Source organism: Cervus canadensis, chromosome X (assembly GCF_019320065.1).
Source record: "Cervus canadensis isolate Bull #8, Minnesota chromosome X, ASM1932006v1, whole genome shotgun sequence".
Classification (NCBI taxonomy): Eukaryota; Metazoa; Chordata; class Mammalia; order Artiodactyla; family Cervidae; genus Cervus; species Cervus canadensis.
In genome coordinates this window covers 145,258,224-145,271,204 of record NC_057419.1, presented here as the reverse complement: position 1 = coordinate 145,271,204, position 12,981 = coordinate 145,258,224, and the positions used below count along the sequence as shown (strand labels likewise).

Genomic DNA, 12,981 nt, shown 5'->3' with positions numbered 1-12,981 from the left:
ATCAAGACATAAGAATTGAGTTTAAAATGAAGCCGATCTATTTATCAAAAATAATGCTGTGCCCATAGATTGACATAGAGTAAAGTAAGTCAGATAGAGAAAGACAAATATCACATGATATTGCTTATATGTGGAATTTAAAGAAAAGGTGCACATGAACTTTTTTAAAAACAGAAATATTCACAAGTGTAGAAAACAAACTTATGGTTACAAAGTTGGAAAGGAGGGGTGGATAAATTAGGAGTTTGATGAACATTTTATAGGACCCCAGAGTAGACTACTTCACCTGCACAGACCTAATCTCCCTTAATCCACTCTTCTTCCTATAATTTTTCTCCTTCATCTTTTGTATTCTAACACCTGTCTAGCCAGTATGGTTTTGAGTGTTCGGTGCTGTTGAAAAGTGAAAGTGTTAGTCATTCAGCCATGTCTGACTGTTTGTGACCCCATGGCCTGGGACCAACCAGGCTCCCCTTCCATGGAATTCTCCAGGCAAGAATACTGGAGAGGGTTGCCATTCCTTTTTCCAGTGGATCTTACTAACCCTGGGATCAAACCCAAGTCTCCTGGATCACAGGCAGATTCTATACCATTTGAGCCACCAGAGGGCTGTTGAGAAATGCACAAATTTAGAAGAAAAAAACTTGATTGGGAGTAATTGCTTCTTATTCTTTCTTCATTTTACAGGTGTTCTTTGGCAATGTGGATTCATCTGGAGTAAAACACAATATTTTTAACCCTCCAATTATTGCTAGATATATCCGTTTGCACCCAACGCATTACAGCATCCGCAGCACTCTTCGCATGGAGTTGATGGGCTGTGATTTAAACAGTAAGTTTCAAGTCATCCCATGTACTTCCCACTCCCAACCATGGGTAGTATGACTAGCCATACTAGTTTTCCTGTGACGGGGAGGGGGGTGTTTCCCAGGACACAGAAGTCTCAATGCTAAAACCAGTACAGTCCTGGGCAAACCCATCATTTGCTCATCCTAACCATGGAATTCCCCAGGGCCAGCCATCTCCTACACTACTATTAACAAGGCAAATCAAACCCAACAGAGCTTAGCAGAGCTGACCAGAAAATCCAGGGCATGTTAACAATAACATGCAAAAGTTAATGCCTGGAAAATGATGTCATGATGACAACTAGAATGTCAGTGGAGGCAGAACCTTGGCTGCAACCTGTTCTTGTGATGACACTCTTTTTCCATTTCTTCAAGGTTGCAACATGCCACTGGGAATGGAGAATAAAGCAATATTAGATACACAGATTAGTGCCTCATCCCACTTAAGCAACATGTTTGCCACCTGGTCTCCTTCACAAGCCCGACTTAACCTTCAAGGGAGGACAAATGCCTGGAGACCCAAGGTAAGAGGGAACAAATTTACCATTTAACTGATTCAGAGTAAGTAGCAGTGGTTGGGAAAGAATAGGGAAAGCTCTGAACTGTTTCTTCAGCTACTTCCATCATCTGATTGTTCCCACCAAGAGTGTCAAGTAAAGTTGACTATGCACAGAAAATCCCACAGATATTTAGTGGATGTGCCATGTGCATTCACACAACATTCATTGGGGGAAATGATCCCTAATTAGGGATAATTTCCTTCTGGAAACAAAGTATCTGTATGCAGTACTGGGCTAATATTTGTCAGTCTGTATATTGCTCATACATTCATTCAGTGAACATTTACTGGGCAGCTATTAAGTGGGTAACCCCAGTTGCTTGCTTTGAGTCTAATATGGGGGACTGGCAAACAGATAATTAATATGCAGAGTGATAAGTGCTGAGTTATGATTAAGAAGGCATTTGGTGATTTCTGGGAGCAAATAGGGATCAACAAGACACTACTCTAACTTCCCCAGGTGAATAATCCAAAAGAGTGGCTACAAGTGGACTTCCAGAAGACAATGAGAGTTACAGGAATAACCACCCAAGGGGTGAAATCTATGCTTACCAGCATGTATGTGAAGGAGTTCTTCATATCCAGTAGTCAAGAGGGCCATAACTGGACTCCATTTCTTCAGAATGGCAAAGTGAAGGTATGCTGATCTCATAGGCACAAAACTTCTCTTAGCACTTGACATCTAGGACACTATGAAAGGCAGAGTAGAGCCAAAAGTTGATTTTCCTCAGGGATATTGATGTCATTCAAGATGGTGGCAAGCATCAGAGGGGTGAAGAAAAATAAGAGTTTATTCATGGAATGCTTAATGATCAGTATCAGCAACAGCAATGCAACTTAGATTCAGCAAGAATTGACCATGGCATGACCTTTACCAATCTCCTAGTGCAGTCTCTTGCCACTTGATCCTTTACTCTATAAGCCGCACTCATACAAAGAAACCCTCAGGTCTCTAAAAACACCGTGTTGTTTCTCACACTACACTTGTATACATACTGTTTCTTCTTCTTAGGACATTTTTTTAGATACTTCCTATTGACCCTTTCACCTGGCTCATTTTTTCAAGCCTCAGATAGACATGATCTCCTCCAAGAAGAATTTCTTGTTCCCTCAAGGCTGAATTAAACACTTATGCTTCTGGCAGTTTAGTGGACTAAAGTATTGATAGTATATGTTCTAGAGGATATTCCCATTTTAAAAAGGGTGTATCTTTGATACATGTTAAAACATGGATGAACCTTGATAACATGTTAAATGAAATACAGCATATATAAAATGACAAATATTATATAATTCCACTTATATGAGTATGTTAGTAAGTATTCTCCAGAGAAACAGAACCAATTGACTCACATGATTATGGAGACTGACAAGATCTGCAGGTTGAGTCAGCCAGCTGGAGACCCAGGAGAGCTGACTGATCAAATTTCTTTGCAACCTATGGACTATAGCCCTCCAGGCTCCTCCGTCCATGGGATTCTCAGGCAAGAATACTGGAGTGGGTTGCCATTTCCTTCTCCAGGGGATCCTGCCAACCCAGGAATCAAACCCACATGTCTTGCATCTCCTGCATTGGCAGATGGGTTCCTTACCACTGAGCCACCTAGGAAGCCCCAGTAAAATTGGATAACCACATGCAAAAGAATGAAGATACCACACACACACTATATACAAAATTTAATTCAAAACAGATCATCACAATGTGGTAAGATTAGATGTCAACTAGAGGGAAAAAAAAAACTATTAAAATACAAACATAGGGAGTATAAACAACACACTTCTGAATAACCAACAGATCATAGAAGAAATCAAAAAGGAAATCAAAATATGCATAGAAACAAATGAAAATGAAAGCAAGACAGCCCAAAACCTATGGGATTCAGTAAAAGCAGTGCAAAGATGGAAGTTCATAGTAATACAAGCCTACCTCAAGAAACAATACAAACATAAAATAAAAAACCTAACTTTACACCTAAATCAACTGGAAAAAGAAGAAAAGAAGAACTGCAAAGTTAGTAGAAGGAAAGAAATCATAAAAATCAGAGCAGAAATGAAGGTGACTATAGCAAAAATCAACAAAATGAAAAGCTGGTTCTTTGAGAAAATAAATAAAATAGACAAACCATTAGCCAGACTCATCAAGGAAAAAGGGGAGAAGAATCAAATCAATAAAATTGGAAATGAAAATGGAGAAATCACAACAGACAACACAGAAATACAAAAAATCACAAGAGACTACTATAAGCAATTATATGCCAATAAAATGGACAACTTGGAAGAAATGGACAAATTCTTAGAAAAGTATAACTTTCCAAAACTGAACCAGGAAGAAATAGAAAATCTGAACACACCAATTACAAGCACAGAAATCGAAACTGCACTCAAAAATCTTCCAACAAACAAAAGCCCAGGACCAGATGGCTTCACTAGTGAGTTCTACCACAAGTTTAGAAAAGAGCTAACACCTATCCTACTCAAACTCTTCCAGAAAGTTGCAGAGGAAGGTAAACTCCTAAACTCCTTCTATGAGGCCACCATCATCCTAATACCAAAACCAGACAAAGATGCCACAAAAAAAAAATAAAACTACAGGCCAATATCACTGATGAACATAGATTCAAAATTCCTCAACAAAATTCTAGCAAAGAGAATACAACAACATATTAAAAAGATCATACGTCATGACCAAGTGGGCTTTAACCCAGGCATGCAAGGATTCTTCAATATTCACAAATCAATCAATGTGATACACCATATTAACAAATTGAAAGGTAAAAATATGATTATCTCAATAGATGTAGAGAAAGCCTTTGACAAAATTCAACACCCATTTAGGATAAAAACTCTCCAGAAAGCAGGCATAAAAGGAACATACCTCAACATACTAAAAGCTATTTATGACAAACCCACAGCAAACATTATCCTCAATGGCAAAAAAACTGAAAGCATTTCCCCTAAAGTCAGGAACAAGACAAGGGTGCCCACTCTCACCACTGCTATTCAACATAATTTTGGAAGTTTTGGCCATAGCAATCAGAGAAGAAAGAGAACTAAAAGGAATACAGATTGGAAAAGAAGTAAAACTCTCACTGTCTGCAGATGACATGATCCTCTACATAAAAAACCCTAAAGACACCACCAGAAAATTCTAGAGCTAATCAATGAATATAGTAAAGTTGCAGGATATAAAATTAATACACAGAAATCTCTTGCATTCCTATACACTAACAATGAGAAAACAGAAAGAGAAATTAAGGACCAATTCCATTCACCAGTGCAAAGAAAAAAATAAAATACTTAGGAATAAATTTACCTAAAGAAACAAAAGACTTATATATAGAAAACTATAAAACACTGATGAAAGAAATCAAAGATGACATGAATAGATGGAGAAATATACCATGTTTGTGGAATGGAAGCCTCAATATGGTGAGAATGAGTATATTACCCAAAGCAATCTATAGCTACAACACAATCCTTATTGAACTACCAATGGTATTTTCCACAGAACTAGAACAAATGATTTCACAATTTGTATGGAAACACATAGAACCTCAAATAGCCAAAGCAATCTTGAGAAAGAAGAATGGAACTGGAGGAATCAACCTGCCTGACTTCAGGCTCTACTACTAAGCTACAGTCATCAAGACAGTATGGTATTGGCACAAAGACCAAAATATAGATCAATGGAACAAAGTAGAAAGCTCAGAGATAAATCCACACACCTTATCTTCGACAAAGGAGGCAAGAATACACAATGGAGAAAAGACAATCCATTTACTGGTCAACCACCTGTAAAGGAATGAAACTACAACACTTTCTAACACCATACACAAAAATAAACTCAAAATGGATTAAAGATCTAAATGTAAGACCAGAAACTATAAAACTCTTAGAGGAAAACATAGGCAGAACACTCTCTGACATAAATCACAGCAAGATCCTCTATGATCCACATCGCAGAGTAATGAAAATAAAAGCAAAAATAAATGGGACCTAATTAAACTTAAAAGCTTTTGCACAGCGAAGGAAGCTATAAGCAAGGTGAAAAGACAGACTTCAGAATGGGAGAAAATAATAGCAAAGGAAACAACCGACAAAGAATTAATCTCAAAAATATACAAGCAGCTCATGCAGCTCAATACCAGAAAAATAAACAACCCAATCAAAAAGTGGGCCAAAGAACTAAACAGACATTTCTCCAAAGAAGACATACAGATGGCTAACAAACACATGAAAAGATGCTCAACATCACTCATTATCAGAGAAATGCAAATCAAAACCACAATGAGGTACCATCTCACGCTGGTCAGAATGGCTGCCATCAAAAAGTCTACAAACAATAAATGCTGGAGATGGTGTGGAGAAAAGGGAACCCTCCTACACTGTTGGTGGGAATGCAAACTAGTACAGCCACTAAGGAGAACAGTGTGGAGATTCCTTTAAAAAAAAAAAAACTGGAAATAGAACTGCCCTATGACCCCGCAATCCCACTGCTGGGTATACACACCTAGGAAACCAGAATTGAAAGAGACACATGTAATCCAATGTTCATTGCAGCAATGTTTACAATAGCCAGGACATGGAAGCAACCTAGATGTATATCAGCAGATGAATGGATAAGAAAACTGTGGTACATATACACGATGGAATATTACTTGGCTTTTAAAAAGAATGCATTTGAGTCAGTTTTAATGAGATGGATGAAACTGGAGCCTATTATACAGAGTGAAGTAAGTCAGAAAGAGAAACACCAATACAGTGTATTAACGCCTATATATGAACTTTAGAAAGACAGTAACAACAACCCTATATCAGTTCACTTCAGTTCAATCGCTCAGTTGTGTCTGACTCTTTGCGACCCTATGGACCACAGCATACCAGGCCTTCCTGTCCATCACCAACTCCCAGAGTTTACTCAAACTCATGTCCATTGAGTTGGTGATGCCATCCAACCATCTCATCCTCTGTCGTCCCCTTCTCCTGCCTTCAATCTTTCCCAGCATCAGGGTCTTTTCAAATAAGTCAGCTCTTCGCATCAGGTGGCCAAAGGATTGGAGTTTCAGCTTCAGCATCAGTCCTTCCAATGAACTTCAGGACTGATCTCCTTTAGGAGGGACTGGTTGGATCTCCTACAGTCCATGGGGTGGCCAAAGAGTCGGATACGGCTGAGTGACTGAACAACAACAGCAAATATTATTATTATTACATTATTCAGCTTACCTGGCCAATCAGGCAGTAATCAGCAGGGTGGGGTAATACCAGTGTTTACTCCTATAACCTGAGTGGGAGAACATGTGTCTGTCTTTAATAAGCACTGCCAATAATGGCAGTGTAAGACAAGATAAATATCCTCTGTCCTTGGGAAGAATAAATAACTGTTTTGGAAGTCCTAAGCACTGCAATAAGGTAAGAAAAAGAAATAAAATGTGTTAGAATTGGGTAAAAACTCTCAGAATATGTGGAAGATTTGATGGCACATGTAGAAAATCCCAAAGAATCTTATCTATTTAACCTTATTAATAAAATAAGTTTGCAATCTAGCTGAAAACAAAATCAATAACAATTTTTTATTTTATTTCTACATGCCAGAAAAAAATAGAAAAATTATTTAAAATAGCATTTGAAAATTTCAAATACTGAATTACATTCTCATCAGATAATGAAAGCTGCCTAAGTCTCTCCATACAGCTTTCAAAAACCATGTTTTTCTATCTCTCTGTCAGTCAGTCAGTTCAGTCATGTCCGACTCTTTGCAACCCCATGGACTGCAGCACGCCAGGCCTCCCTGTCCATCACCAACTCCCGGAGTTTACTCAAACTCATGTCCTTTGAGTCGGTGATGCCATCCAACCATCTCATCCTCTGTCGTCCCCTTCTCCTGCCTTCAATCTTTCCCAAGTATATCTTTCTGTATATATATATATATATATAGTAAATATATAAATATATATTTAAATATTGCAAATAAAACCACTCATAACTCACAGAATAACTAGAAGACAAAGTTTCAATTTACCAAAATTAAGTGGAAAATAAACATGCAAAGCTAGCTCTGCAGAGGAGAGTCCAGGAGAGACTGTGATAGAACACAGAGAAAATCACTTCTAAAAAGACAAAGTCTGACCCTGAGTGATGAAATACTAATATTTGAGCTCTCCTGTGTCATAGCATTGGCTTCTGGAGAACTGAATGGAAAAGGATGGAAAATATGTGGGTCTAGAGGTGGCATTGTTTCTGGTGAAGGATGATAGATCTCTTGGAGGCTTGGTGATTAACAAAAAAAGAAGTCAAGTGGTGGAAATAAAGTTTTCTGGAAAAGCAAAAACCATCACAAGACATATCTTCTTGCCCCATCTATTAAAAAAATTACACTTTTCTCTATCAACAATAGAGGTTGCTCACGGATTAAGAAACCTATGCAGCCACCCAAACCTCTTATATATCTGCCACATAAAATCACTGTATTGCTGGTGACAAGTGAACAGAAATAGCAGATGAGGTAAAAGGCATTATCCTTGATTTTTCACTTCCTCCTTCTTTGACAACTTCACTGACTTTGGGTTTGACAATAGGACTCATTTTGACCAATGTAATGTAAATGCACATGATATACACCACTTTCGGACAGAAACTTTCAGTGTGATCACGTATTTGGCTCACTCTCTTGTGACTCTGCTCTCTGCCATGAGATTAAAAGGTCCAACCTGAGAAGACACAGTTTATGTGAGCCTTGGCCTGGAGCAGAGCCTCAGCTAACCCAGAAGAGTCTTGGTTTCCAAATAGCATGTCCTAGTAAAAGGAAGCTTGACTCCTCAGAGATGCCAAGACTGGATCCAGGAAAATGCCAGGTGATGCTGGAACATCTTCAGTCCGTCAGTTCAGTTGCTCAGTAGTGTCTGACTCTTTGCGACCCCATGGACTGCAGCACGCCAGGCCCCCTGCCCATCATCAACTCCTGGAACTTGCTCAAACTCAGGTCCATCTAGTCGGAGATGCCATCCTCTGTCGTCCCCTTCTCCTCCTGCCTTCAGTCTTTCCCAGCATCATGGTCTTTTCCAATGAGTCAATTCTTCCCATCAGGTGGCCAAAGTTTTGGAGTTTCAACTTCAGCATAAGTCCTTCCAGTGAATATTCAGAACTGATTTCCTTTAGGATTGACTGGTTGGATCTCCTTGCAGTCCAAGGGACTCTCAAGAGTCTTCTGTAACACCACAGTTCAAAAGCATCAATTCTTCGGAGCTCAGCTTTCTTTATAGTCCAACTCACACAGCCATACATGACTATTGGAAAAACCATAGCTTTGACTAGACGGATTTTGTCGGCAAAGTAATGTCTGCTTTTTCATATGCTGTCTAGATTGGTCATAGTTTTTCTTCCAAGGAGCAAGTGTCTTTTAATTTCATGGGTGCAGTCACCATCTGCAGTGATCTTGGAGCCCCCCAAAAATAAAGTCTATCACTGTTTCCATTGTTTCCCCATCTATTTGCCATAAAGTGATGGGACCGGATGCCATGATCTTCATTTCTGAATGTTGCGTTTTAAGCCAACTTTTTCACTCTCCTGTTTCACTTTCACCAAGAAGCTCTTTAGTTCCTCTTCACTTTCTGCCATGAGGGTGGTGTCATCTGCATATCTCAGGTTATTGATATTTCTCCAGGCAATCTTGATTCCAGCTTGTGCTTCATCCAGCCCAGCATTTCTCACAATGTGCTCTGCATAGAGATTAAATAAGCTGGGTGACAATAAGTACAGCCTTGACGTACTCCTTTCCCAATTTGGAACCAGTCTATTGTTCCGTGTTCAGCTCTGTTGCTTCTTGACCTGCATACAGATTTCTCAGGAGGCAAGCAAGGTGGTCTGGTATTCCCATCTCTTTCAGAATTGTTCAGTTTGTTGTGATCCACACAATCAAAGGATTTGGCATAGTCAATAAAGCTGAAGTAGTTGTTTTTCTAAAACTCTCTTGCTTTTTCAATGATCCAACAGATGTTGGCAATTTGATCTCTAGTTCCTCTGCCTTTTCTAAATCCAGCTTAAACATCTGGAAGTTCACGGTTCATGTATTGTTGAAGCTTGGCTTGGAGAATTTTGAGCGTTGCTTTGCTAGTGTGTGAGATGAGTACAGTTGTGCGGTAGTTTGAACATTCTTTGGCATTGCCTTTCTTTGGGATTGGAATGAAAACTGACCTTTTCCAGTCCTGTTGCCACTGCTGAGTTTGCCAAATTTGCTGGCATATTGAGTGTAGCACTTTCACAGCATTATCTTTCAGGATTTGAAATAGCTCAGCTGGAATTCCATCACCTCCACTAGCTTTGTCCTTAGTGATGCTTCCTAAGGCCCACTTGACTTCACATTCCAAGATGTCTGGCTCTAGGTGTGTGATCACACCATCGTGATTATCTGGGTCATGAAGATCCTTTGTAGAGTTCTTCTGTGTATCCTTGCCACCTCTTCTTGATATCCTCTGCTTCTGTTATGTCTATACCATTTCTGTCCTTTATTTGCCCATCTTTCCATGAAATGTTCCCTTGGTATCTCTAATTTTCTTGAAGAGATCTCTAGTCTTTCCCATTCTATTGTTTTCCTTTACTTCTTTGCGTTGATCACTGAGGAAGGCTTTCTTATCTCTCCTTGCTATTCTCTGGAACTCTGCATTCAAATGGGTATATCTTTCCTTTTCTCCTTTGCCCTTCACTTCTCTTCTTTTCTCAGCTATTTGTAAGGCCTCCTCAGTCAATTATTTTGCCTTTTTGCATTTCTTTTTCTTGGGGATGGTCTTAATCACTGCCTCCTGTACAATGTCACAAACCTCCACCCATAGTTCTTCAGGCACTCTGTCTATCACATCTAATCCCTTGAATCTTTTTGTCACTTCCACTGTATGATTGTAAGTTATTTAATTTAGGTCATACCTGAAAGTAGTGGTTTTCCCTACTTTCTTCAATTTAAGTCTGAATTTGGCAATAAAGAGTTCATGATCTGAGCCACAGTCAGGCCCCAGTCTTGTTTTTGCTGACTGGATAGAGCTTCTCCATCTCTGGCTGGAAAGAATATAATCAATCTGATCTCTCTGTTGACCATCTGGTGATGGCCATGTGTAGAGTCTTCTCTTGTATTGTTGGAAGAGGGTGGTTGCTATGACCAGTTCATTCTCTTGGCAAAACTCTGTTAGCCTTTGCCCTGCTTCATCTTATAGTCCAAGGCCAGTTTGCCTGTTACTCCATGTATCTCCTGACTTCCTACTTTTGCATTCCAGTCCCCTATAATGAAAATGACATCTCATTTGGGTGTTAGTTCTATAAGGTCTTGTAGGTCTTCATAGAACCGCTCAACTTCAACTTCTTCAGCATTGCTGGTTGAGGCATAGACTTGAATTACTGTGATATCGAATGGTTTGACTTGGAAAGCAACAGAGATCATTCTGTCATTTTTAAGATTGCACCCAAGTACTGCATTTTGGACTCTTTTGTTGACTATGAGGGCTACTCCAATTCTTCTAAGGGATTCCTGCCTACAGTAGTAGATATAATGGTCATCTGAGTTAAATTCACCCATTCCAGTCCATCTTAGTTTGCTGATTCCTAAAATGTCAGTGTTCAATGTTGCCATCTCCTGTTTGACCACTTCCAATTTGCCTTGATTCATGGACCTAACATTCCAGGTTCCCTTGCAATATTGTTCTTTACAGCTTTGGACTTTACTTCCATCACCAGTCACATCTACGACTGGGCACGGTTTTTGCTTTGGCTCCGTCTCTTCATTGTTTCTGGAGTTATTTCTCCACTGATCTCCAGTAGCATGTTGGGCACCTACTGACCTGTGGAGTTCATCTTGCAGTGTCCTATCTTTTTGCCTTTTCATACTGTTCATGGGTTTCTCAAGGCAAGAATACTGAAGTGGTTTGTCATTCCCTTCTCCAGTGGACCTCGTTTTGTCAGAACTCTCCACCATGACCCGTCTGTCTTGAGTGGCCCTACACGGCATGGCCCATAGTTTCTTTGAGTTAGACAAAGTTGTGGTTCATGTGATCAGTTTGATTAGTTTTCTGTGATTTGTGGTTTTCATTCTCTCAGCCCTCTGATGGAGAAGGATAAGAGGCTTATGGAAGCTTCCTGAAGGGAGAGACTGAATGAGAGAAACTGGGTCCTGTTCTGATGGGCAGGACCATGTTCTGCTACTGCTAAGTCACTTTAGTCATATCTGATTCTGTGCGACCCCACAAATGGCAGCCCACTAGGCTCCTCTGTCCATGGGATTCTCTAGGCAAGAATACTGGAGTGGGTTGCCATTTCCTTCTCCATGACAAATTCTATAATGGTAGTCAAATTGAGGAAAAGTGTCAGATGAGCCTCTTACTGAACCACTCAGCCAAGACCATTTAGTCCCCTACAATGGAGCGACCTCAGCATGTTTCAGCCGAGCCCTGGGTATTCCTCGATTTTTTCCCAGTTGAACCCCCCTACCCAGTACCTTTCCACTGGGTGGGCAATTCTCCTGGCGTCTTTCAGCCAACCCCCCACCCAGCATCTTTTGACTGGGTGGGAATTCCTCAGTATCTTTCAACCGAGCCCCACTCAGTGCCTAGACCATGAGTGGGTATGCCCCGGATGTTTCACCTGGGCACCCCTCCCCCCCCCAGTATCTTTCCCCCTAGGAGGGGGCAGGTAACCTGTTCCACTGCCAAATAAAACTCAGAATCTTAACCAGTATGGGAGATTTAAGAACCAGGAGAGACTCACCCAATTTCGTCTGCACTCCCTTAGGAGGCGGATGGGCGCAAGGGGCCGCTGCTGGTACCAAAGCTCTGGTTCCTTGTGAAGTACAGTCGAAGGAAGGACTCTGGGTCACTTCATTGGTCACTGTAACTGTCAACTAAAAAAAAATGTTGTACAACTTGAGAGTTGTTCAGGGGCCATGTTCAGGAAATCTTTAATCCAATTTTCTGTTGATGGGTGAGATGGTGTTCCCTCCCTGTTGTTTGACCTGAGACCAAACTAGATGTTGTGGAACATTTTGGCATGCCACAAAGACTAATGAGTCCATAGAAAAGGAACACAAGAGCTGGCTTGAAGGGGTTCATACTGGGCAAATTTGAGACAATTTAAGCATCCAAAAGAAAAATGATAGTAATAGATTACAATATACACAATGAAAAAAGAATCCAGGAGTCCATAATCATGGTCAAAAACAAAGGGAGAGGAGAGGCTTTTCTCCATAGAAGAATTTATTAATAATAAATTTAGAAGACATGACAAAATTAAGAAACCAATTGGTAACCATCAATACAGTATATAATACTGGTAAGGAACTTCAGTTGATACTGAAACCATTGGATGAAACCTTAATGTGAAACGGAATATTTTGTTGTTGTTGTTGTTCAGTAGATAAGTCATGTCCAGCTCTTTGCGACCCTGTGGACTGTAGCATGTCAGGCTCCTCTATCCTCCACTATCTCCTGGAGTTTGCTTAAATGCATGTCCATTGAGTCGGTGATGCCATCCAAACATTTCATCCTCTGTCGCCCCCTTCTCCTTTTGCCCTCAATCTTTCCCAGCATCAGGGTCTTTTCC

The 12,981-nt window shown here is 40.2% G+C and overlaps 1 protein-coding gene across 3 annotated transcripts in view; it reads left to right on the top strand.

Moving 5' to 3' along the window:
- F8 (coagulation factor VIII) overlaps positions 1-12,981 on the top strand; it is a 144,893-nt gene that overhangs the window by 129,270 nt on the left and 2,642 nt on the right. For 2 of the 3 annotated variants that reach the window (XM_043457542.1, XM_043457541.1), the window contains 3 exons: positions 688-832; positions 1,224-1,372; positions 1,868-2,044. In XM_043457542.1, the coding sequence (XP_043313477.1) occupies positions 688-832; positions 1,224-1,372; positions 1,868-2,044 (471 nt within the window). The remainder of the gene's footprint in view (positions 1-687; positions 833-1,223; positions 1,373-1,867; positions 2,045-12,981) is intronic. The other variant, XM_043457543.1, reaches the window with a different exon arrangement.